The sequence below is a fragment of the Leptonychotes weddellii genome, chromosome 5 (assembly GCF_054177405.1).
Source record: "Leptonychotes weddellii isolate Sample4059 chromosome 5, ASM5417740v2, whole genome shotgun sequence".
Lineage (NCBI taxonomy): Eukaryota > Metazoa > Chordata > Mammalia > Carnivora > Phocidae > Leptonychotes > Leptonychotes weddellii.
In genome coordinates this window covers 14236043-14261581 of record NC_138373.1, presented here as the reverse complement: position 1 = coordinate 14261581, position 25539 = coordinate 14236043, and the positions used below count along the sequence as shown (strand labels likewise).

General features: G+C 47.3%; 2 protein-coding genes and 1 long non-coding RNA gene across 5 annotated transcripts in view; 1 reads left to right on the top strand and 2 right to left on the bottom strand.

The window, feature by feature from the left end:
• Positions 1-385: 385 nt before the first annotated feature.
• PHKG1 (phosphorylase kinase catalytic subunit gamma 1) lies at positions 386-9176 on the bottom strand. 3 transcript variants are annotated; one of them, XM_031024358.2, is made up of 10 exons: positions 8820-9176; positions 6560-6674; positions 5878-6056; positions 5384-5438; positions 3045-3110; positions 2626-2789; positions 2135-2225; positions 1544-1997; positions 886-1150; positions 386-557 (listed from the first exon to the last, which is right to left on the bottom strand). In XM_031024358.2, exons 2-9 carry the CDS (start codon positions 6640-6642, stop codon positions 905-907), a joined length of 1338 nt encoding a protein of 445 aa, XP_030880218.1. In that variant the 5' UTR covers positions 6643-6674; positions 8820-9176; the 3' UTR covers positions 386-557; positions 886-904. The 3 variants fall into 3 exon arrangements, with proteins under 3 accessions (XP_030880218.1, XP_006729937.1, XP_030880217.1); XM_006729874.3 differs by having other exon boundaries at positions 386-1150; positions 1544-1669; positions 1844-1997; positions 8820-9045; XM_031024357.2 differs by having other exon boundaries at positions 386-1150.
• A 2946-nt stretch (positions 9177-12122) lies between these two features.
• CHCHD2 (coiled-coil-helix-coiled-coil-helix domain containing 2) lies at positions 12123-16585 on the bottom strand. Its single transcript, XM_006729877.3, has 4 exons — positions 16384-16585; positions 14362-14626; positions 13040-13193; positions 12123-12427 (listed from the first exon to the last, which is right to left on the bottom strand). Exons 1-4 carry the CDS (start codon positions 16431-16433, stop codon positions 12417-12419), a joined length of 480 nt encoding a protein of 159 aa, XP_006729940.1. The 5' UTR covers positions 16434-16585; the 3' UTR covers positions 12123-12416.
• A 220-nt stretch (positions 16586-16805) lies between these two features.
• The window catches only part of LOC145721532 (uncharacterized), a 90331-nt gene continuing 81597 nt past the window's right edge, over positions 16806-25539 (top strand). Inside the window, exon 1 of the long non-coding RNA XR_014145260.1 lies at positions 16806-20648. This is a non-coding gene — a long non-coding RNA (uncharacterized LOC145721532). The remainder of the gene's footprint in view (positions 20649-25539) is intronic.

The window sequence follows — 25539 nt, the reverse complement described above, 5'->3', positions numbered from 1 at the left end:
AACCATATAGGGGCCAGTCCTCAAACAGTTGGGGCACAGTGCTCTGAAAGGCATTTTGTTAAAAATTTTTAAATCTGTTCCCTCCCCCTTTCTCAGTGTCTCATGCAGGGATCCGACATTGTTTTCTCAAGGCAGAATTTCCCCATTTTTCTTTGTTTTCCCAGCAAACTGCTGTAGAAGGAAAATACTTCCTTTATTAGTCTCATCTATAGTGTTTCGTATGCCTCTGAAAGAACCTAATTTCTGTTATCAGTATGTAGAATGCAGTAGCTGGGCTCTCTAAAGCACAATGTGAGTCTTCAAAGGGTCTAGGAGAACCGAATTATGTGCCAGACAGAACTACATTGTGGGAGTCACAAAGTAAATAATACTCGAGAGAGACAAATACCAGAACCTTCCCTTTCTATTGTTAATTATATGAGGGCATCCATATGCCTGTAAACACATGTCCCTGGAAAAGAATCTGCTCCCATGGTGTCACTGGATGCTGTGAGTCAGTAAAATCTCCATGATTGTGTGTATCAGACCGTCGTCTCTTTTATCCTCCTCCTGGGACCCTAAGGGAAGTACGTGTGAGTGTCAGGAACTCTGGTCCTCCCATGAGAAGGACCCAAGATGGTGGTACAGCTGGGAAGTAGAGAAGCAGGAAGGCTCTCAAACCACCTCTGGTTCCCTTTCCGTGGGGCCTGGCCCTGAGCACCCTTACCAACATGTGATGGGAGCACCCTGCTCTTCTTGTGCAGAGCCTCTGAGAGGGGATAGTGGCCCTAGTTCCAGGGGTCCTTGCCAGGGCCAAGGGCCCCCTCTGGACAGAGGCCTGGACATGATCTCACTCCTCAGCTTATATTTCTGTGACTTTGCCTCCTCGCCTGCCCCCCACCCTACCTTCCCGCCTGCCAGCCCCTCAGTAGTCCTCCTCAGCCAGGGAGAGGAGCACAGCCTTGGGTGTGTTCTCGAAGAGGGCAGCCCGGTTCTGCTGCTGTCCCTTCTTCACCCAGTGTCCATAGATCCGGAAAGCATAGGCATCGATGAGTCGGCGCAGAGGTCGGAGGGCATAGGGGTCACGGATGATGATCTCCCGGCTCACAGGCTTCACCCGGCGGTACTGGTAATAGATCCGCACTGAAGCCAGAACAGTTAGAGCGATCACCTGTGGAGAGCCAGAACTGGGAAGCTGGCCCAGCCCCTGCCGGCCGGTCTCCTCCCCCTCCGGTGCAGGGGGTCCCTGAGCTTGTTTGCTTGTTTGCCATGAAGCCTTGTGTGCCTACTGCTGGGCCCTTCCTCGTGTTCCCCCTTCCATCCCAACCCCTCCTGCATCTGCAGAGATGTGGGCTGTAGGAGCCAGAGGGGTGACGTCTGCCTTCTCTGAAGTCAGAAGTTGAGCTGCTGGAAGCATCACAGGGGTGGGTGGGGAGGGGAAGGGCTGGTGCTCTGGAAGCCTGGTGGGTGAAAGGAGGAGTCCCTGGGGGAAGGAAGGGGACTTGGGGGCTTGGACTTGAGGAGTCCTGCCCCAGGGCCCTGGGTGGGAGGGGAGCTTCAGTACCTTGAACTTGCCCCAGGGACTGAAGTGACGCACTTCTTCCACCACATACTGCTGGAAGAAGGGATGCGCTAAGGCCTCTTCTGCTGAATAGCGGCCCTGGGGGTTCACCACCAAGAATCGGGAAACCTGAGAGAATAAGGAAGGGGAGCGGAAAACACCAAGGCAGGCTCCCCTCCAGCACTTGAAAAGACATAGGGTCTTCCCAGCAGGGTCCTCCGTTCTATAGCACGATATGCCCCCCACCCCTGTTGGGGACTTCCCCTCGCCTGAGTGGAGGAGCCAGCAGGCCTGGCCTCTCACCAAGTCCTTCACAGTGTCTGAATAATCATCCCATTCAGGTGAGCCAAACTGGTAGTTGCCACTCATGATCATCCTCAGCATCAGCATCTGTTTCCGGTGCCAGAAGGGCGGGGAGCCAGCCAGCAGGGTGTACATGATGACCCCGGTGCTCCACCTGGCACCAGGTGGACAGGGAGGAAGGCAGGAGGGCTGGCTGCAGCTCCTGCCATTTCCTGCCCTCCCCAGCCAGGTGCTCCTAGCCATGGGAACATCCCTGTCCCTATGGGTCACTGCCTTCCCCAACACACTCACATGTCCACCTCCTTCCCATAGCCTGGGTGGTCATCGTTCATGGAGCATTCAATGATCTCAGGGGCCAGGTAACTGGGAGTCCCACAGACCTCTGCAGGAACAGTTACCATCAGGATAGGTCAGCCGGGGGCACTTGGAAGACAAGGGTCCAAAGAAAACAACGGAGATGAAAGTGCCACGGTGCTTGGGCTGGGACTCAGATTCTAACACTGACCAACTTCAGGACCAAGGGCAGGGGCTGAGTGCTGGCTCCTAGGACCACCTGCCAGGGCCGGTTTCCTGGCCTGGAACTCAGGCGGTGGGAACCTGGCCCAGCCCTGGGAAGAGGCTTACCTGAAGAGACAGCTTGAAACAGTAGGATTTTTATCTCGGAGGGGGGGAGCGGGAGAGGGGAGGGGGAATTGGGGAAGAAATGCAAGCATTTTCTGTTCCTGGGAGCATGGATGAGAGAGCCTGAGCCCTTGACATGGGCCAAGGTCATGTTACCAGACCTCGAAGCTTCTCTCCTGGCTCCAGCTGGCAGGAAAAACCAAAGTCTGTGAGCTTGATGTTCATGTCATCATCCAAGAGGATGTTCTCAGGCTTCAGATCCCGATGCACAATGTTGAGTTTGTGCAAGTTGCGGATAACCTCCAGCAAGGCTCTCATGATCTTTCTGGGGTGGGACAGGCACATGTTACTCTTATCTCCTCCTCTGCAGGCCAGGTAACAAGCAGGGAGACCAAAGCCCATATACCTGCCAGACTGCCAGTGAGGGAGGACTCAGGACAGGCTGGGGGAAGGCTACAAAAGCCTGCAGGGCACACCCCCAGCCCAGACAAACGCATGCTTTGCCCCCTCCAAGACCTTGGTGGCGGTACCACTCATACTCGGGGGCAGGGAGTGGTGATGGGGACAGATGGATCCTTACCTGGTTTCCTTCTCACTCAGAGTGACCTTCTCAGTGAGGTAATCAAAGAGCTCCCCTCTCTTCATCCTGTGGGGACAGAGTGTTTGTAGCTGGATTGGTTCCAAGACCACCCCCTCCTTATCCTGCTCCCAGAGACCTATTTCCTTCCTCATATCTCCAGAGACAAAGTGGGCCACAGTGAAGGACCCAGGGCTGTAGGGAAAAGCCGGGGAAGTGAGTGGAGAGGCTATCTGAAGATTAGAAGAGCAGAGGATGCTGAAGGGGTGGGATGGCACCAGTGTCGGGGTTCCCCCATCGTGGAAGTGACAGCACAGACTGGGATCTGTGAGGGTCAAAATCAGGGCTGGGAGGTGAAAGAGGGACCCAGAGCCACTGGCCCAAGGCCCCAGATCCAGATTAGAAGGACAGGAGTATCCTGATTCTTCCCAGGAATGAATGGTAGAAGCAATAGTACAAGTGCTGGGGGAGCAAAGCTTGCTTATTTTAGGATTAAGAATTACGGTTCAGTCTTCTCACTTCTTGGGATGATGTAGAAAGAGGTCTCTGCTAGAACAATCTAGTTATACTCTGGAGGGCAACTCAGGACAGCATTAAAAATAGCTTCCCCAAGCAACTTCTTCAAAGGTTAGGGATATTTGAGCTGCCCTCACGGGCTCTACAGGACCATGCCACTGAGCGGAGTTGGGACAGCTGCAGCTGGTTAAGTCTTGGGGGTCCTGGGAGAGTCTCCCGTGGTTAAATAGGAAAGGTATGTCCTGCCCTCTCCCACTCACCCCTCCAGGGAAATTGGTGGGATTCCTAAGGCACAAGGGATTTGGCTGGTGGCACAGAGGCAAGAAAACCCTTGAGCTTAGCTGGTGGGGTGGGGAGGGGGTTCTGTTTGAGGAGATAACCTAGAATTTACAGAGGTGAGCCTTACTTATACAATACCTGTACTGTGTTCCTAAAAGGTAATGTGTGAATCCAGTTTTTATCATTTTTTTTTTAAAGATTTTAGTTATTTGAGAGAGAGAGAATGAGAGAGAGCACAGGAGGGGGGAGGGTCAGGGAGAAGCAGACTCCCCGCCGAGCAGGGAGCCCGATGCGGGACTCGATCCTGGGACCCCAGGATCATGACCTGAGCCGAAGGCAGTCGCTTAACCAAACAAGCCACCCCGTTTTTATCATTCTAATTCCATATTAAATACACGAGGAGAATTCACTGTTAGCAGCTGCAGAAAGATTTACCAGTAAACACTGGGTACTGCCTTCCTGGAGTTGGTAGTTTAATTGAACACACAGACCAAGTTACCTTGTGTCTCCAAGTAAAATAACCTTGCACATACTCAGTATGGCTACAGTATGAAACGTTCACAATCAGTATGAACAGTATGAAACAATACAAAATCTACTTGAATAATTTCAAGTAAATCCAGTCCCTAAATTAGCTGTTATATATGGAGAAATCAAGACAGCCCCACGACATGATTCATGCAGCTGAGATTTGCATTCTTTAGTGAGGACTCAGTGGAGTGGGGGAACAAGGAGCTGGAGAGCTCCCTTCTCTGGCAAGCTTTTCTGATAAAAATCATAATAAGTCTGAATGCATTGTTCACAGAACACTTTGTGTTGTTGGAATTTAATGCTGAGAGCCTGGTTGGTGTCATTTTTCCTTTCTTGAGAAAACAGAGGCTCCCGGAGCTAAAAGGCCCACTGGGAGCAGGGCCCTTGCTCTCTGGCTCTCCCTTCTGCCCTTCTGCTGAGCCTTCTTCAGGTCTTGGCTCTGATCCCTCCCTCACTTCATCTGGGTCTCTGCTCAGGTCGCCTTCTGGAGAACATTCCCTGACCATTTAAAGAAGCCCCACCTCTCTCTAACCCCTGTTCTGCTTTATGTATCTGTACGTGTACATAACTGCGCACGTAGTATGGCTTATTTTATTGCTTTCTGTTCGCTCACTGTGAAAATTGTTAAATGAAGTCAGGGACCTTATATGTCTTGTTCATTGCTGTATCCTCCATGTCTAGAATGAGTATTCAATGACCACCTTTGTCATCATCATTGTAGTTAATAATTTATAGCATTTACATCCTGCATTCACTGTGCTATTATTACTTCTGTAATACCCACGAGAAAACAGATACTTAAAGAAATCATCTAGCTTCCAAATGGCGGACCCAGGATTCAAGACCTGGCAGCCTGACCCCCAGGGCTGTTCTACCTAAAGCATTGGTGATCCTACTTGGCCTCCACAGTGTAGAGAGCTGGCTGTTGGTGTCCAGGAAGCACTGGAAAGGGGACCACAATAGGAGGTTCTCCGACAGGCCCTAGGGTGTGGCTGGCTCCGGGGCTGGGTACTTACAGATCAAACACCAAGAAGAAGAAAGTGTTGGTCTCATAAGTGTCCTTCAGCTGTACTGAAATGGAAAGGACTAACTTGTAGCAGGAGAGCTTGGGCAGAAAGGCAGCAGGGGTAGAGGGCAACAGGATTAAAACTGCTTGGACCCACCCCAACAGCTGGAAGCCGTATCAGAATGGCGTTCAAAGGAGGACCCCCAGGGAGGGACCCGCCCAGGGGCTTCACTTTCCCATTCCCCGACCTGCAACCAGCCCCAGCCCTGCTTGCAACCCCTTCTGTCTGGCTGGAAGAGGAGGCTTAGAGCTGAATCTCCGCAGCGGTGAGCATGGAGCTGGGAACCTCAAGCCTCAGGGCACTGGACTGGCAGGGCTTCAGGGGACACGAGACACCCTGGGGGTTCTGGCTAGCTGCAGAGTGGGGCTGCACTCCCTGACTTGGGTTATTAGAGCAGAATCATGGTGGAGCACCCTGCTGGGGTGAGTAGGGCCATTACTCACCGATGTTGGGGAGCCCTGAGACCTTGCGCAGGATGTCCACCTCCTTCAGCGTGGCCTCTCGCAGCTCCCGCACCTGCTCAGAGCTGAAGCTGCCTCCACCAGTGACGTCAATGATCTTCACAGCGTACTCCTTGCGCGTGGGCTTGTGGATGCAGCGCCTGACGACGCTGCTAACTCCTCTGGGGGTGCAGAGCACAGGTGGTCCCGGGGGCCCCTCACCCCAGGGAGAGCCCAGGTCCGAGCCCCCACAGAGATGTCCTGCCTCATCCACCAACTCCCTGGGAGCTTTGGGGGATGGTAGGATGAAGAAGGCAGATGGAGGATGATTTGTCTGGAGCTGATGAGTAATAAGCCTGGTTTTAGGACTCTTGACTCCTAGTTCAGTGCTCTTTCTCAGCATCTAAGGCCATAATCTTCCCTCTGACCCCTGATCTCTGACACTTGGCACAAAGCTGGGTTTGGACGTGCTTGTCAACAGCACCGGGAGAGCTGTGCTGGGAGAGGTCTCTTATTTGGGTGCTTTTATACCCTTCTCATCTGTCCTGGTCAGGAGGGCAGGACCCCAAACTAAGGGTTTCTCCAAGTGGACAGTGCTTTGGGGATGGAAAAGGGTCAGTGCTCAGGGCCCATGGAACTGGCTGGAGCCTAAGACAGCACTTCCTGGGGAAGGTCTGGGCCTTACCTGCCCAGGATCTCCTTGGGCTCATAGTTCTCATAGAAACCCTGTGCTGAGTACGAGTCTGGAAGTGCCTCATCCCGCGTCATGCTCAGCAACTCTGGGGTGATTCTGAGGGGCTCTGAGAGAGAAATAGAAAGAAGCTGTCAGCTAAATTCTACCCCTGAAACTAATAATACACTAGGTGTTAACTAAATTGAATTTAAATTAAGAATTTAAAATAAAAAAAGAAGCAGCAGCTGTTAGCCATCGTGATCTAGGTGATGTGCTTTTTGAGGGCTGGAACCCTTTCTTGCTCGTCTGTATCTCCTGGCACAGAGCAGGTCTATTGTGAGTGTTCAAAATAAATGTGAACTGAAAAACCCTTTGGAAAGAGTCCACCTGCATCTTCCCACTGGATGTAAACTTTTGTGAACCCCAGGCAACCACGCGGCTGCCCGAATGTTCTCGCTCTAAGCTGCCGCACCCGTAGTAGCAACCGCAGATGGTTGGCCAGGCCTAAGCCCAGGCCAGAGGCAGGAGGTTGGGCATCAGCCCCCAAGATCAGCTCTGACGAGGCCGGCACACCCTTGCTTTTAGAAAGAACCCCAGAGAAACTTTGCAGAGGACAAATTAAAGGGCCATTTCCTCTCTTTGAGGAGATGAGGCTGGTCCTGCTTTTCCTCTGCTTGTTCGCTGCACTTGTGGAAAAGATGAGAAGTTTCATGATTTCGTCTTAATATGGCAGTCCTATAGACTCTCCTAACCACCTGCAGTCCTAACTGTGCTCACCTGAAAACTCCCCTCCTTCCAGGACACACTTCCAGTGCTTCTCACTGTTCCTTACTCATTCTGCCCTTAACCAGGACTTCCCTAACCTTACTTCCTGCCTGCCTGCCTCCGTCCCTCTGCCTCTCCCTCCCTGTCTCTCTCTTTCTTTCTTTCTCCCTCTTCTTTCTTTCATACTCTTTGAGAAGCACTCTGCCAGGTGCTCAGAGGGATGCAGAGCTTAATGGTCCCAGGCTCTGGTATCATTTGTCAGTGTGTGGGGTTACCTCCTCCATTAGACTGATCTTCTCTGAGACGTCCCAGCCATTCCTGCCCCCTGTGCCCAGTGCTGCTTCCCGGATATGAGTCAACGGTTGGAGGTATCCCTTTGGCTCAGGGTCCTGATGGCAGGATTGGCCTGTCCTCAGAATGTCCCACGTCCTACCAAAATACTGGCCAGCGAGCCCTGAGTGATCCTGCCGCAGTGTGGGGCGGTACAAAGCCAGGATACTCAGGCCCGGACCCAGAGCTGCTGAGCTGGCTGGCTTTGCCTCAGGAATATAGATGCCACCAGGGTACTAAACTCCTACCTCAGATTCAGGATTCGAGGGATGGAGAAAATCATCTACCAACAGGAAGAGGGGCAGACAGAAAAGGGGCGCAAGATGACACTCAGCAGGGCCGAAGCTACCTCTAGTCCCACTCCTACTGCCCTTTCTGGGCCCAAGAAGGCCTGGCCTATCAAAGGGGCCAATTTGCCGACCAGCCAAGTGGGGCTAGCTGTTCCAGGAAGCCTGGCGTCCCCAGTGCTGGTGCCTGGTTACTAGAGGAAGAATTAGAATAACAACAGTCTCCTCTGCCAACAGCCGGTGCCTGGGCTGCTCACAGCCTTCCCAGTCAGCAACCCCAACCGAGCACCGAAATATCTGTTCCTGTTAAGACAAGCCCATTTCCTCGCAAGTCCTTTTTAAGTTCCCAAGATGGGCGTCTGTGCCCCCCACTTCCCCAAACTGGGTAGCACACGGTCTCTCCCTTTCCCCAGCCCACTACAGGCAGAGGGTATATCTGGGCCCACCCCAGGAAGCCATCCAGGCTGGGGGCTCCATTCCCTGGCATGCACTCACCTCTCTGGGGCGGGGCGGAGGGCCAGCCCCTTGCTCTAGGCCTAACTTGGGGCCATCTTTGTGCTTCTGTCCATTGCCTCCACCCACACTCCCCACACCTTTCCCAAGACTCCTTTGGAAGGGGTCCCCAGACGGGAGTAGGTAACCTGGTTCTTTTTGGAACAAAACATCCCTCCCCCAAGCTCAGAAAGTCTGAAAATACAGGGAACCCACTTTCTGTAGGCAAATACCCTGAGGGGGCTTCAAGAGTCAATGGTGTCATTCTGCATCCATCTGCCTTCAGAAGGGAAAAGTGGGTCTAACAGCTCTTGGGGTTTCTGTCTTCTCTGCCGCAGAGCCTCTCCCTCTCTCTGCCTGTTGCCTGGCTTTTGTCCATCACTGGCCCAGCTACTCACTGTTAGGTCCTCGCAGGCCCTTGAGTGAATGTGACAGGAATCCCAAAGGTCTCAGAGCCCCTTGGGGAATGGGGACAACTGAGGGCTGAAGCAGTTCCCCCGCAGACACTCGTGGCCACAGTAGGATATCTTGCTGCTCGTCCTTTGGGCTTTGCTACTTGGTGACGGAAGGCGGACATACCAGAAATAAATCACAACTGCAAACCTGGGATGCAGGCCAAGGCCCGGCAGGGGCCAAGTCTCACCAGGAGGTGACCTCTGCTGGAGGGTGAGGGAAGCTCAGCAGAGGTGACCAGTCTCCCCTTTGGAGCTCCGTTGGCCTCCAGGCACAGAGGAGACAAAGCCAGCCTTGGTGGGAATGCATTCACTTCTCTGGGAGCCATTTCTGTACGTGCTGAGAGCAGGGCTCTGGAGAAAGCCCAGCACACCCACAGAGCAGCCCTGGCTGCCATGGGGACCCAGAGTTGGTGCCCACCCAGGAACAGTTTGTGTGGCTGACCCGCAAAATGCAGACTTGAAGCGTTAGGGAACATCCCCGTTAGGAATCTGTCTCTGATCTACCTCCGTGATTTCATCCTTAACCCATTTGGTGTTCAGCCTGTGGGCCACTGGGAGGAGCTCCGGGTGCCAGAAAAAGCGTATGAGCTCTGACGGGGTGCACCTTTGGGCTGTTTGGGTGAGGGTCCTCATCAGAATGATGAAGAGGTTGACAGAATTGGAAATAATGTATGTGACGTGCTGGCACACAGTAGATACTTACTGCTCTCTTGTTCTAAAGCTACTTTTTTTTTTAAGATTTTATTTATTTGTCAGAAAGAGAAAGCACACAAGCAGGGGGAGCGGCAGAGGGAGAAGCAGGCTCCCCACTGAGCAAGGAGCCCAATGTGGGGCTCGATCCCAGGACCCTGGGATCATGACCTGAGCCGAAGGCAGCCGCTTAACGACTGAGCCACCCAGGCGCCCCTAAAGCTCCCTTTTTCAAACCCCTAATTCTAATATAACAAATGAAGGGAGTCGTAATACAGTGCTTCACACAGAGGCTGGGCCCACAAGCACCCATTTGATTAGCATTTCACAAAGCACTTGCACATCTTCACTTGCATCCTAAAACTCTGGTATTAAGCCCATGGTAAAGAGAATGTGACTTGCTCAAGGTCACGAAATAGGTGAGTAGGAGGGCCCAGACTAACCCCAGGTGTGGGCCCAAGCGCTCTTTCCATTATTCATGCTGACCACCTATTTCTTCCACTCTGGGGAGGTACTTTCCTGGATTGCTGCATAGACAGGAGTTGCGCATGACCTGGGGTCTATGCATAAAGGCCTCTGCTTGCTGAGATGCAACATCTGGCTCCAATGATGGGAACACTTCCATCTCGTCCTTTCACTCACTGTCACTAAGCTCCCCGATCCCTTTTGTTGTCCTCATGTTAAGCTATAGACTTGACTTCTGCTTTATACCTCAATGTTTATAAAATCCCTTCTAACCTCAGGGCAAAAGGCCAATGTATCTAGTGGATTATTCCCTGGGTCTATCTCTGTGTAGCCATGGCTCCTACCAGGGAGAGGCCAGGACAGCCAGACTCTCGCATTTTATTGATGTCAGCAGTTCATTTTCCTTTTACTTTTTACCTTATTTAAATTCAGTTATCATATACTATATTATTAGTTGCAGAGGTAGAATTCAGTGATTCATCAGTTGCATACAACACTCAGTGCTCATTACTTCAAGAGCCCTCCTTAATGCCCCATCACCCAGTTACCCCATTCCCCCTCCCACCTCCCCTCCAGCAACCATCAATTTGTTCCCCAGTTAAGGGTCTCTTATGGTTTGCCTCCTTGTTTTCATCTTATTTTTCCTTCCCTTCCCCCATGTTCATCTATTTTGTTTCTAAAATTCCACGAGTGAAATCATATGGTATTTGTCTTTCTCTGACTTATTTCACTTAGCATAATACCCTCTAGTTCCATCCACGTCATTGCAAACGGCAAGGTTTCATTCTTTTTGATGGCTGTTTACTTTTTTTTTAACGGAAACTCTACACTTTGTGGGGCTTTAACTTATAACCCCAAGATCAAGAGTGACATGCTCTACCTGCTAAACCAGCCAGGTGCCCCATTTTCCCTTGATTCATTGATTCAACAATACACTATTAGGGTACCCACCACATACCATCACACCTTGGACATTAAGGGGCAATAGCACTATGAACTTAGAAGTCCTGAGCTTTCCCAGAAATGGGCAAAGGAGCCCACTGATGAATCCAGAAGGAAATATGGTGGGGGATTTGCCAGAAATAAACTTTCTGTGGTGATTCAGGCAAGGTGGTCTTGGCCCCTTTCAGGAACTCAGTAATACTGAGTGGGGCCCTCTAGGGGCACCTGGGTGGCTCAGTTGGTGAAGTGTCTGCCTTTGGCTCGGATCATTATCCCAGGGTCCTGGGATGGAGCCCCACGTCAGGCTCTCTGCTCAGTGGGGAGCCTGCTCCCTCTCCCTGCCGCTCCCCCTGCTTGTGCCGTCATTAAATAAAATCTTAAAAGAATTAAAAAGAGTGGGGCACTCTAAGAACACAGCTGAGAACAGGAGACAGCAACTGAAAAATTTACTCAATAGCACTTTCCTCACCTTGTAGTAACACAGGTCTCTCAAACTTACAGATTGGAAAAGAAATCAGATAGCCTCGGAAAGGTCCACTGGAAAGTAAAAAAGTGCAGAGCACAATGTAGGCTGGAGATAACTTCCAGAAGTGAATGAAATTTTGAGTTGTGAGGAAGGGAGCTGGGTTCATTTTTAAAAAATGATGCACCCCAAATTGAGTCCATCTCAAGACGACATGGAGTGGGCAGTCGCAGCTAGCTTGAGTCTTTCAGCAAAGGGAAGCTACAGTGCCTTACATAGAAGAAAAACATTTTCAGGGGGACTGCCTGTATTGAGAGGCTGGTTTTCATCTCTGACCAATTAACTGGATACAGTAGGGGAAGTGACATGTAGTGCTGACCTGGCCAGAGGAACCCACTCACGTAATAGGTCTATTCCCACACTTCCTGTTACTGCTCAGTTTACCAAACACTGGCCTTCCACCTGGAACCTTTTTAATAAGCACTATGTTTACTAGTGAGCTACTCCTTACAGAACTACTTTTCTACAAAAGCTCAGGGAGCTCGGCCAGATCATCCAGGTGGATGCGAATTTAATACTGAGACTATAAAACGGATACGCTTAAAGACAAGTTAAGACAATTGGGTACTTTTGCAAAATGCAAATACCGTATCTAACTTATAATCTTACACTTCAAAGACACCACATTTTGGGAGAAAATCACTTTATTCTAATTAATTCACAAATGAGAACATCACAAAAGGTGATATAAGGAGGCACACAAACATCTGCCCAACCCCAAATTCAAACCATCTCAATGAACTTCTATACAGTAAGAACAACATTTTTCATTCCAATTCTGAAGAAAGCTGTATTTAATGATGAAGGAGAAGCTTACTGGTGGTTTTACACCTTACATATTCACCTTCAATTATATTTTTATGCTAAATTAACTTGGTTATGAGAGATGATTTTCCATATCTTCAATTTGAACTTCTTGATTAGGCTAATCCTGCAAACAGAAAAGATAAGTTAGAAGAGAAATAGCTGTATATTCTTAACAAAGTAGAAGCCCTCCAAATGATAAAAGGAGGGATGAAAGCCCAAGGTTATCAGTTTCTTGCCTAAATGAAGGCAGGAAAATGAAAACGGAACATTTTAATAGATGGTGAATTCTTAGGTCAACAGGGGGAAGTTACATAAAAACAAGTTCACTGCCAACATTCCACACAGCCCAAACCTCAGAGTTCCACTGAGGGACTGAATACACTCATCTCTCAAATAATCTGTGAAGAATGCCAAGGACTTATCAGTCTTTATACCCAACCTTGGACTTCAGTGAAAATGGAATGTAATTTTTTATTCACAGCTTTAAGGCTGTAACACCCACATCCTGTAACCAGAACAAGACGTGGCACACTAATCTACACCCACTTAAGGAGGAATCAGATTCACAACATAACTGGTAAAAGCGTAAGATAATGACTAGAAACCTCTGGACCAGCTCTGTTAGAAAAACTACATTATTTTTAGAATGAAAACAAAATCTCCTCTAGGGCCCAGGAGTATCATGCTGTGAACTGCACAGATGCAGGTTCAATCAGGGATTGATGTTATCACCTACCATTTGCAAATCTGCACTGTTTCAGCACCTCGCTGAAACCTTCACAAAGCTTCAGGTCACCCTGGTTCTGGGCGCACTCCAGAAACTGTTTCATCTCATAGTGGCATGGGCCAAACTGCTGCTGCTGCTGTGCGGCCTGGGTTCCCTGAGGCTCCTGCAAAGGCGTTAACATTCAGGACCATTAAGAAAGGAAATTAGATTTACGCGTGAACAAAGAACAGTATCCAACGTCTTTGAGGTCAGCTGGGGAAACATAACTACAACTAGATGCAAATTAAAGTTTCCATCTAATAACATGGAAGGTGAAAAATTTTAAAGGCAGAAAGCGAATCTGTGTCTTTGGGGCATCTGGGTGGCTCATTCATTAAGCGTCTGCCTTTGGCTCAGGTCATGATCCCAGGGTCCTGGGATCGAGCCCCACATCAGGCTTCCTGCTCAGCGGGGAGCCTGCTTCTCCCTCTCCCACTTCCCCGCTTGTATCCCCTCTCTCGCTGTCAAATAAATAAAATCTTAGATAAATAAATAAATAAATAAATAAAGGCAGAAAGCAAATGGGCTTTAATCCAGTTATAATCAGAAAGACTCAAGAACAAAGACGCAAAATACCAGTGAGGTTCAGTGAAGTTTCATGGAGGAGAAAGTGGGACTATTCTAGAGAAACGGATGAGAGTATCAAATACACCAGAAATACAACAGAGTATACACTATACACTCATGCTCATCAGAGGAGAAAATTCACATACTTCAGAAAGAGGGGCAGTGGCAAATATCGTTAAGAGGTCAGAGAGCACAGAGCGACTAAAGAGATTTTTAAATACTTAACTAAGATTGAGACTAAACTTAAAATAAGGGGAAAATGGCTGTTTTACAGTGAAATCAGGCTGAACTGCTATTCTACTCCTTGGGAACAAATACAGTTTGTACAGTACTTGATGATGCTGGTCTAAGGCACTAACTGAACTGCCAAACATGGCTTTTGATAAGCCATCTTCTGCTAAGAGCACTGTGGTTTCTAAAATTATAGTTCCTGGGGCGCCTGGGTGGCTCAGTCGTTAAGCGTCTGCCTTCAGCTCAGGTCATGATCCCAGGGTCCTGGGATCGAGCCCCGCATGGGGTTCCCTGCTCAGCGGGAAGCCTGCTTCTCCCTCTCCCACTCCCTCTGCTTGTGTTCCCTCTCTCGCTGTCAGATAAATAAAATCCTTAAAAAAATAAAAAAATTAAAAATAAATAAAATTAGACAGTTCCTATACATTAAGGAACTTACAAATAACTAGGTTTTCTCGTAACGCACCACTGAACGACAACACTGCCCCAGATCTTACCTGGTAAGTGATGTCAGGCCTCGAAGGCTCAGCATTGCCTCCTCCACTGAAGCCCCCGGTGATGGCATGACCTACCGTGTGCCCGACAGCAGAGCCCACAGCCACGCCAGCTGCAGTGGTCGCCATCTGGGCCATGAGACCTGGCTGCCGGGGCGCAGCAGCAGGTGAGCCGACAGCAGCTGGTGGAGCCGCTGCCGGAGGCTGAGCTGCCGGAGGCTGAGCTGCCGGCGCTGGTCTAGGCGCCGCTCTCATCTGAGGTGGCCGGCTAAGAAGGAAAAGAACAAAAGTATGAAGTGCCCACTTCCTACCAGGTTTGGAAATCGTCAACCTAAAGAAACGGTACTGCTGACCATTTAACAACAGAGGTTTGAACTGCATGGGTCCACTTACATGTGGGTTTTTTTTTCGATAAATACACTATAGGTATAGGACTGTCTTTATCTTCTCTTCCTTCTGATTTCTTAGTAACATTTTTTCTTTAGCTTACTTTATTGTAAGAATACAGTATTACAGTAATATAACATACAAAATACGTGTTACTGCGACTGTTTATGTTATCGCTAAGGCTTCTGGTCAACAGTAGGCTTTCACTAACACGTCCAGTACTGCTTTAAAAACCTTCACATATCGGGGCGCCTGGGTGGCTTAGGTCACGATCCCTGGGTCCTGGGATGGAGCCCAGCAGGGAGCCTGCTTCTCCTCCCTCTGCCTGCAGCTCCCCCTGCTCGTGCTCTGTCAAATAAATAAAATCTTAAAAAAAATAAAGTAAAATTTTTCACATGTTATGTTCCCTCTGGCCATTTTTAGATGGTCTCCTTGGGTGCTCATCCCCCAAATAAGGCTAGGCCAGAAGTTTATGACTTTGCTTCCACCACCTGATTGGCATCACTTTACAAAAATGTGGTTTTCTGTCCTTTGCAAAGAAGCTTCTTTCCGTTAAGTGAACCACTTTCCTACACTCCTAGCATATCATTTGAACACAAGCCACTGTACTCCAGAGAAGCAATGTGGTACCATGCTAAACGTCCTAAAGTGGTCACCGGAAAACTCGGGTCAGACCTGGCTTTCGTACTTACTGATAGCATGACCTTGGACAAGTCACTTACTCCGATTCTCGAATTTCCTTATTTCCGGAAAAGAGGAATAACATCTATCCCTAACGTTACTGGTGTTAAGGTTAAAGTATAATTAGCAGTATATTTTTAAAATATTTTAAGAACTAGAAAACAGGGACGCCTGGGTGGCTCAGTCGGTTAGGCGTCTGCCTTCAGCTCAGGTCATGATCCCAGGGTCCTAGGATCGAGTCCCACATCGGGCTCCTTGCTCAAAGGGGAGCCTGCTTCTGCTGCTCCCTCTGCTTGTGCTCTTTCTCTGACAAATAAATTCTTAGGGGGAAAAAAAAAAAAGAACTAGAAAACGTCACGTACACGTGAGGCTTTACTTTAGTAACTGCGTTCCCAACTGGGCCGAGCCCCTGTAACGCTCATCGCTGGTGCTCAAAGATTATCCAGTTTATTGAAATGCGATCATTTTCCCGATTATACTACCTTTCTACGACACCGGTTTTTTTTCTTTCTTTCTTTTTTTGGGGGCTACTTTTGAAGTTTCAGCCGTTTCACACTAAAAAATACCCACTCATTTATAGGATATGACCGTTTTAATTTAAAATGAGCTCTAGGAGCGCCTGGCTGGCTGAGTCGGAAGAGGAGCGTGGGAGTCTTGATCTCGGGGTCGTGAGTTCCAGCCCCATGTTGGGTGTACAGATTACTTAAATATGAGCTCTAAAGTATTTTAAGTACTCATGGGCGTTCGAAATTAGAAAGTTTGCCACTAACGGGAAATCTAGCTAAAGCCCATTTACAACCAGCCTACGGCAGGCGGAGGCCGGCCCCCGCCACATCGGCCTTCGGGCGCCCGCGCCCGCGGCCTCCACCGGCCTCCGCCAGGCCGCGGCGAGGCCTAGCGCGTCCTCCGTCTGCGTCACGGCGCCGGCAGCGCCCCTAACCCCCGCGGTGGCCTTACCTGGCCGGAGGGGCCATGCGGGAGGTGCGGCTCCGGCTTCCACGCGGCATGGCGACTTGCAGAGCAGCTCGGCGTCTACAGGTGCGAGATTCCGCCGAGACCCCAGCGACTTCTGCAGCACGGAAAACAGGCGGCGGGATTGGCCTCGGCTCGCGACCAATCAGCGCACAGGCAGAGGCCTCTCGCGCGCCGCCGTCTCCGCGGGACCTGAAGGTCACTGGAAAAACAGGACGTCACGGCGGCGCCTGGTCGTACGCGGTTTGCGTCATGAGCTCGGCGCCAGGCTCCTGCCAGAGACCGGAAGTGCCGGAAGTGAGCCCGCGCTCTTCGTCCTCCCATCCTAGCCTGAGTCAGGACCGCTTGCTGTTTGCTTCCTACGGCGGGAGGACGTCGTTGCTTCCTTCCAAACGTTTGTATTATTAACGTGGTAGACAAATCCAGCCTTGAGAGTGAGGCAGATATCTGGCGCGACTGCCACTGGACCTTAGACACTTCTCAGCATTACGTTACTTGTTTGGGGAAATATTTTTTGAGGACCAGTGTGGGCACATAATACGAACTGAACGAAGGAAACCGAATACTTTAGGCAGGATCGACAGAGCTGATTGATTCTATTTGTATTTCTTTTACCTGGATTCAGGCAACAAAAGTTGAGATTGTAGTAATGCCTTAACATTCATTACTATACATTTTTAGACCCTTTTCATATGTATCATAGTACCAGCCCATAATTGGGATGGTATTCATTCACTGATAATTAAAAATGTTCTGAATGATTTTCAAGTGCTGGCTAGGTTCTGGAGATAGATACATTCCAAATAAAACAAGACTCTACCTTTTTTTTTTTTTTAAGGTTTTTTTTTTTTTTTTTTGGTCAGAGAGATAGCACAAGCAGGGGGAGCCCCAGGCAGAGATAGAAGCAGGCAGAGGGAGAAACAGGCTCCCCTCGGGGCAAGGAGCCAGTTGAGGGACTCGATCCCCTGACCCTGGGATCATGACCTGAGCTGAAGGCAAATGCTTAACCCTCTGAGCCATCCAGGCATCCCAACAAAGCTCTACCTTAGTGGAATTTAAATTCAGGGAGGGGGAGACAGAAACGCCTATATAAATCAGGTAGTGGCGACATGAAGCAAAAGCAGGGTAAGTGAGATGGGGGTTAGAGGCTGGAGAGGCAGGACCCTTTGAAGAGGCAGCATTTGAATAGACTCCTTGAGGAAGCACTGGAAGAACCAAATGTTTATGGAGGTTAAGAGCATGCCAGGCAGAGGGAACAGCAAGGCCCCAAGGGTGTGTGTTTTAGTGACTGTTGGTGTGACATGCTTGTAACAGTACTGTTTTAGAACCTCTACAGCAGGGGAAAAGTTGGCTAGTGGCATTTCATGGAGGGTTTCATGGAAGGTCCTTGGGATGGGGTGGGATTTATGGAGGAGAAAAAGCAGGGATGTTCCCTCCATTTCCGCTTGGGTGTCAAAGAGGAATTTCCCCCTTCCACCAGAGGTAGCAGAGTTTAACACATTCTTTCCAGTAACAGCCGAATGTATGTGGAACCAAAGTGTAAATAATGCAAAAACCTTTAATGAAAGAGTTTTATTTTCCCAGAACTTAATAAAAGTTTTACAAATGATATGACATTGTACTTGCCTTTGGATAATTCATAAGCAGAGACGGAGTAAAGGAGCCTTATAGAGGATATCCTGGCACAAGAAGAGCTTAGAATAAACATAACTTCGGACAGTTTAGACAAGCATCCAGAACAGAGACAATTTTAATCATACCTGGCTAAGTCATTAATTCCTACACTGAGGAGAGAATATTAGATATTTGTACAAGGTTATTTTGTAATTGTGTAAGATTGGAAACAACCTAAATTCCTGTCGGTAGAATACTGATTTTTTTAAAAAGTCACATCACGGGCGCCTGGGTGGCTCAGCTGGTTAAGCAACTGCCTTCGGCTCAGGTCATGGTCCCGGAGTCCTGGGATTGAGTCCCACATTGGGCTCCCGGCTCAGCAGGGAGCCTTCTTCTCCCTCTGACCCTCTCCGCTCTCATGCTGTTTCTCTCTTTCTCTCTCAAATAAATAAATAAAATCTTTAAAAAAAAAAAAGTCACATCACATAATATGCAACTATAAAAAGGAATAAAAAAGCTGCTCCAGGCAGCAGCTCTTTCTGCCCACGGGTCCTGTCGCCGTGCTTTAATAAAACCACCGTTTTGCACCAAAGATGTCTCAAGAATTCTTTCTTGGTTGTTGGCTTTGGACCCCACCCCCCCAAACCTCACCTCCATTCCAAAACCACATCATTTGGCGCCCGAATGTGGGGCTTCCAAGTCTTTTCATCTGGACTCCGAGCTTTGGTGCAAACTCGGTGAGTACTGTACTTTCTCTCTTCCTTTACTTTCATTCCAGGGGCCCTTCAAGGAGTATGGGACACATGAAAGTGTTATTGGAACACTTTCATGCCGATTGCTCAGACCACAATCCTCTAGCCCGTGGCTGCTCTACGGGGAGGAGAAAGCCTGCCTTTTGGCTGAAAGTTAGTACCCTGGCCAGAATGGTAGTAAGACCCAGAAACTTGATGCCCTCTCTTTACTGCTGTCCTTATACGAAGTTGTTTGTCCTGGGCACGGGACACCACCTAAGTCATCAGGATAGCACCAATCTTAAGACTCCTGTGGTAAGGGCGCCTGGGTGGCTCAGTTGGTTAAGCGACTGCCTTCGGCTCAGGTCATGATCCTGGAGTCCCGAGATCGAGTCCCGCATCGGGCTACCTGCTCAGCAGGGAGTCTGCTTCTCCCTCTCCCGCTCCCCCCTCTTGTGCTCTTTCTCTCACTCTCTCTCTCAAATAAATAAAATCTTTAAAAAAAAAAAAGACTCCTGTGGTGAGGTTTCCTCCTGATTGATCTAATGTGATCCCCTTCACATCCCTGGTCTAGCCACTTCTGGCCACAGGACCTCCACTGGCAGTCCGCCGAAACCAGTACCCGACTGAATTAAAACCCAACCAGGGACTGTTTCCTAGGGAAGTTGGCTGTAAGGACTACATGTGTTGGAATGTCGCTTAGATCATGATGGATTTCTATCTTTACTGTTTTCCATCAATGTCCTCTATTAACTAAAGCTACAAAATTTGGTAATTTCTTGTAAAACTTTTCTAGTGTTCTCCATGGGTTAAAAATGGCAAGTTCTTCAAGCCAAGGTAAAATAAGACATGACCTTCAAGGCACCCATCTGTAGCCTGGGATGCAATGGGGAAATGGGGGGATGCTAGCATCCCTCCTACAGGGGCCTTTATTGGCAACGATGGTTATAGCGATTTTGTTCGGGAAATGCCTTGGGTCGCTTTGACACCATGAACCTCTGACTTACCCTGGAACGCCACCTGGGAGTCAGGATTGGGGGGCAGGGGGATTTTCTAGGTAATGGACCTTCTCTTTTCTTCAGTTCCCAAGGACTCTCCCTTGGGGTGCCTTTTAACCCCCTGGAAACAGATTGCAAAACTTAGGAAAGGACTGAGCTCCTGTAACACTGCATGGCCTCAGCGGGATCTATTAGAGCTCCTCTGCAGGAAATAGAGCATATAGATCTAGGGTAACTTCATTGCTCATACCTAGCCTTCATTACTCTACACCAAGACCGCGACCTAAAAGGGCCTCTTGCAGAATTTTGCCTGAACATTCTGGCTAGTAAGCCCCCTCCACACGCTGACATATTGGATGATAGTTATCTAAATAGGCCTCCGAATTAACCCAGGTTGCTGGAGGAAACACAGCAAAGGGGACTCTGACTCTCTCACTGTTCTTCCTCCTAATAGATGTGGGGGCTTCTTCTTCACTCATTTCCCGGGTTAATGGCTATAACTAGAGCCAACTGTGGTTAGTCTCCCTCAAGACAGGAACTTTGAGGGATATTCCCAAGCAGCTGCTGAAACTCCTTTTGTTTTGGGGAAATTCCCTGTCTTCTCCAGCCCAACATGGACTGCCTATTCCCACTTGTTGGCAGGAAAACATGGCGTCTGTGCCTCTGTTGGAGCTGATGAGCTCTGGAACCGGAAACCCTTTCTCTGCCTTCTGGCAGCACTTGGCCTCTTCTGTCTCCCCCTCCCCCTTTCTATTTCCACACCACCTGGGTGTGGCCTGCATAACTGGCTTCTAGACCATCCTCTGTGCCTCAGGCATCATGGCTCCTTCCCTCGCTTTAAAGGAGCAAGAAGAGCACCCCCTGGACCTAACACCGCCCACTCCAGATTTCCTCACCAGCATCTCAGGTAAAAACTGACAATGGGAAGGATCCAGGTGGAACATAATTTAGTATTTAAACTAAATTTGTTGGTTTAAGATAGACCTGTCTTTAAAGTTAGCACTAAATGTGAGACTTCTATCGAGGTTTGCTGAAGGTCAAATAACCTCATGTTATCTCTGTTGCAATTTGTTAGTAAAAAGATGACTAAAATGATGGTTAATTGTCTTATCAAAATTTTCATGGGTAATTGCTTTCAAAGTCTTTGGTAACCTGAAACTAAAGTTTTGCTTGGATGATGAGTGGGATTAAATTCATTGGGCATCTAGGTCTTTTCCAAATAGGATAAAGTGCTAAATCATTGATTACTGAATGTAGGTTTGCACTTTTGACTTGCAAAGAAACTAAGGATATTTGAGTCTCTTGGTAAACATGCTTTGTGCTTAATAGATTCATAAAATTGCCGTCAAGGGGCGCCTGGGTGGCTCAGTCATTAAGCGTCTGCCTTCGGCTCAGGTCATGATCCCGGAGTCCTGGGATCAAGCCCCACATCGGGCTCCCTGCTCCGCAGGAGGCCTGCTTCTCCCTCTCCCACTCCCCCTGCTTGTGTTCCCTCTCTGGCTGTCTTTCTCTCTGTCAAATATATAAAACCTTTAAAAAAAAATAAAAAATTAAAATTAAAAAAATAAAATTGCTGTCTAAAAAGTTTGGGTGAAACAGTTCCTAGTTGGTTACTACTTAGTTTTCACTGGAGACTAAGATTTCTAAAAGTGAAAAAATTCTACTAACTCTAAGACTGATGGAAATAAAAGCAACTCTGTATGTGTAAGAAAGATATAAGTGATGTAGGAGAAAGAATTCTTGAGATGTCTTTGGTGCAAAAAGGTGATTTATTACAGCATGGGGACAGGACCCATGGGCAGAAAGAGCTGCAATGGGGTCATGAGGAGTGGCCCGTTATATACTTGCAAGTTGGGAGGCAGTTAGGGATAGCGTTAAGTGTCTAAGGAATTTTGGAAGCAAGGTTTCCAGGACCTTGAAGGGGCTAGCTATTGTTGGGAAAAGGTCATTTATTACCATCTAATAAAACCTTAGTCATGAGACCCTTCAGATATATATCAGTGGGCCATATGCTTGGGGGGTTTAGTGATAAAGGAAATTTCTAAAGGAATTTTTATATGTTAAAGTAGACTTACAGGATCCTGAGGGTTGGGGGGTCAGGCTAGGATTGTCTTTTGCCCTTAGCAAAGTGTCAATATCAAGGCAGTTGAGTCCCTAGAGAAATGTCACTCTGCCTGTTTCAAGGACTTGTCAGTGGGTAGTAAGGAAATTTAATAATTTTTCTTCTGCTTTTGTTTCCCACATCATAAGGAATGGAAATGCATTTTTTTTGAAGGTAAACGAAGGTAATTTTGTCCTAAATGAGACTGGTTGGAAAGAAATGGCTTGGGACAAAATCTGAATGCAAAGTAAAGTTGTAGGTTTGTGATGGGAAACCTTTGGAAAGGAATTTTAGGTGTGGTCAGGATGGACTACGATTGAAATGAATGGATTTTAAAAGTACATTGGTATAAGATTGAAAGTTGGCTTTCTCTCTGTTAAAAGGACAAAGTTTTCTTGAATTGTTGGTCTGCTTTTGATAAGAAAATGTAAATAGTTGTTTTCTCTTTGCCTGCCCAGAAAAACCATTTTCTATATTTTGCCTTTATCAGGTCTTTGACCATCCCTAATCCTATTTAGGCATGTGCTTTAAAACTTTCAAAGGTTTTAACAAACTTCCCCAAGATTTAAATCAGAACCAAAATCTTGACTAATTAGACTTGTTTGTTTGGTATGTTACGTTCTGGTATAAGGTCATTATCACTCGATGTTCTGGCTATTGAATTACATGTCACAGAAATAACTGAGTTTCCCAGTCAATTGCATCATAATGAATTCTCATATCAGATCATTAACAATGTCCATTTCTGAGTTTTTGTCATTTATAATTGTTCTAATTCTCTTGCAAAATGAGTTTCATCTTCAAGAAAGTCCATAAAAAGGACTTTTAGGACAAATACAGGTATTCAGTATCTTTAAGATCAAAACTGAAATGGGTAAGAATTTCCAGAACTAACTAAAAAGCTGCATTCAAATTAAACAAGACTTAGTAACATGGGACTAAATGAACTAAAAGGATGATTATAGTTTTGTGACTCTTGTTTGAAATATTGCTGGTTCTCTAATGTTTACTCTTTCACATTAAGCAAACTTTCTCTTTAGATGTCTATGACTTACAGAAACACGATAAAGTACTCATTTGTGAACATATTGAAGCATTTAACTTTTCTACCTGGACCCTTTGAAATTCAAAAAGGTCTCAGTAAGTATTCCTTTTTCCAATCATAGTCATTTGCATAAGTTCAATAAGAATCTGTTCTCCTGGGGCACCTGAGTGGTTCAGATGGTTAAGCATCTGCCTTCAGCTCAGGTCATGATCTCAGGGTCCTGGGATTGAGCCCCTCATCTGGCTCTTCTTTCTCTCTCCCCTGTTCATATTCTCCCTCTCCCTCTGTCTCAAATGAATCAACGACAAAAAAAAAAAAAAAAAAAAAGACTGTTCTCCTTGTAATAGGACACCATTGGAAATATTGGTTATTTTACCAAGGCTTTGACTGGAATGTCATATTTGAGAGAGACATGCATAGATTCAGATACGACCAAACAGCTTTCAGGAACTAAGGTTGACTTTATGAAACCTGGAGCCATAAAGTCCCTTGGAAATGTTGGCCTGATACCTTGCTAAAGAGTTCCCAGCAGCCTCACTAGGTGAGTAAAGAATATCACCTCCTGGCAGGTGCAGGAACCTCAGGATACTTTGGGCACCTTGCAAAGAGGAATTCCCCCTTCAGGTATTATAAGGCATGTCTGATGGCAAGTACTTGGCTTGGCTTCTGGCCTGGAGAGGCTACTAAAAGTTCAACCTAGAGATTCCTTATAAAAGTTCCAGCAAAGCAGATTCTAAAAGATCTATTTGATCATTATTCTTGCTGAACTTATGTAAATAATTAGGCCAAGTTTGTTAAAATTGGACTTGTTTTGCAAACAAATTAGTCTTGACTTGGCTATCTCTGGAAATGAGGGTTATTTTAGAGGGAAAAATTATGTTTCAATAACCGAACTTTGTGGATGTTAAATCCTAGTTTTGATTGTCCTTAGATGTTGTTTGCTTTAGCTAGACAACTTGAGATAAACTTCAAGAGAAATTGCCACAAAAGCTCATGTATAAGCAGTCTTCTTGCTTGTTATTCTGTGGGGCTAATAACAGGACCGCATGGGCTTATGATTATTTGAACAACTGGGAAATGGGATAGATTCCCCAACAGTTGTATAACTCAGCTATCACCTTGACCAACTCTATGTGGCTGGGATGACAAAATCACTCCTTGAAAGCCAGAGCATACCCCACTCTATGGGGTTAACTATGGACTTGTGGAGATTATGGATGACCCTACTTTCTTTATGATTAGATTGGATGATACACTTGGGGATGCCCTTATCTCTTGAGACAAGTCTTCTCCCACTTGCTAGTGATTCCTTGTAATTAGGATATAATTAATGCTGGACCTCAAACAGAGGTCTTCTTGATGGTATTATCCTTTAGTCATATTTATCCTAAAAGCCACCTCTATTGAGGTACAATGGCAAACAAAGCCTTTAGCCACACACACAACAGTCCTCCTGGTAAAAGGAGCCTCAAAGCTCACTATGGGACAGCCCCCGACTATAATGACTTCTCATCAGGCCCAGAGTGTCTTAGAGACCAAAGGCCACCAATAGATGATGGGAGGCCAACTTATTAAATACCAGGTTATGCTTATAGATACGCCTTAAATAATACTTGAAACCTGTCAGACTTTAAACCCAGCTACCCTTATGCCTGGACCTGACCATCATACTTCTATAGAGCATAACTGGTCAGAGGTTATTGATCTTACTTATTCTAGTCAACCAGATTTAAAAGATTCCCCTATTGAAAATGCCGATGACAGTTGGTTTACTGGTGGCAATAGTTCCAAAGAAAAGGGAATAAGAAAAGCTGGGTACGCTATGGTGCTCACTCGTGCTTGCAATTGCCAAAGCCTTAAAAATTAATTTATACTGACTCCAAATATGCTTTCCTAGTCCTACATGCCCACAGAGCAATTTTTTAATAAAGACTTTATTTATTTATCTGTGAGAGAGAGATCACAAGAGAGCACACAAAGCAGGGGGAGCGCCAGGCAGAGGGAGAAGCAGGCTCCCCGCTGAGCAAGGAGCCCCATGAGGAATGATCCCAGGACTCTGGGATCGTGACCTGAGCCGAAGGCAGATGCTTAACCGACTGAGCCACCCAGGCGTCCCCCATGGAGCAATTTGGAAGAAAAGGGGGTTATTATCAAGCCATAACACCCCAGTCAAATATGGGTCTGAAATTATTACTCTTAAGGCTGTACACCTACCTAAGGAAGTAACTGTAATTCACCTCAAAGGACATCAAAGAATATGACCTTAGAATCTAAAGGAAACAGTTCACTAGACCGTGCAGCCAAGTGGGCAGCACAAAATAAACAAATATTAAGTCTTTTACCAGCCTTAACTCCAATAAAGTCTGTAAGTCCAGTCTATTCAGACCAAGAAATGCACAGGACTGGCTTGTTAATAATGAGGGAAAAATCTTTATACCCAAAAATAACCAATGGAAGGTAATACAGGGTTTACACCAGGCTCCTGATTTGGGTAAAAAAGCCATGGAGGTGGCAAAAACTTTGCTAAGAGAAATTGTCCCTAGATTTGGACTCCCTTGGTCCCTACATAGTGACAACGGACAGTCTTTTATTACACAAATTCAAAATATGGCCCTCCAAAACTGAATAGCCCTTGATATCTTTTTTTTTTTT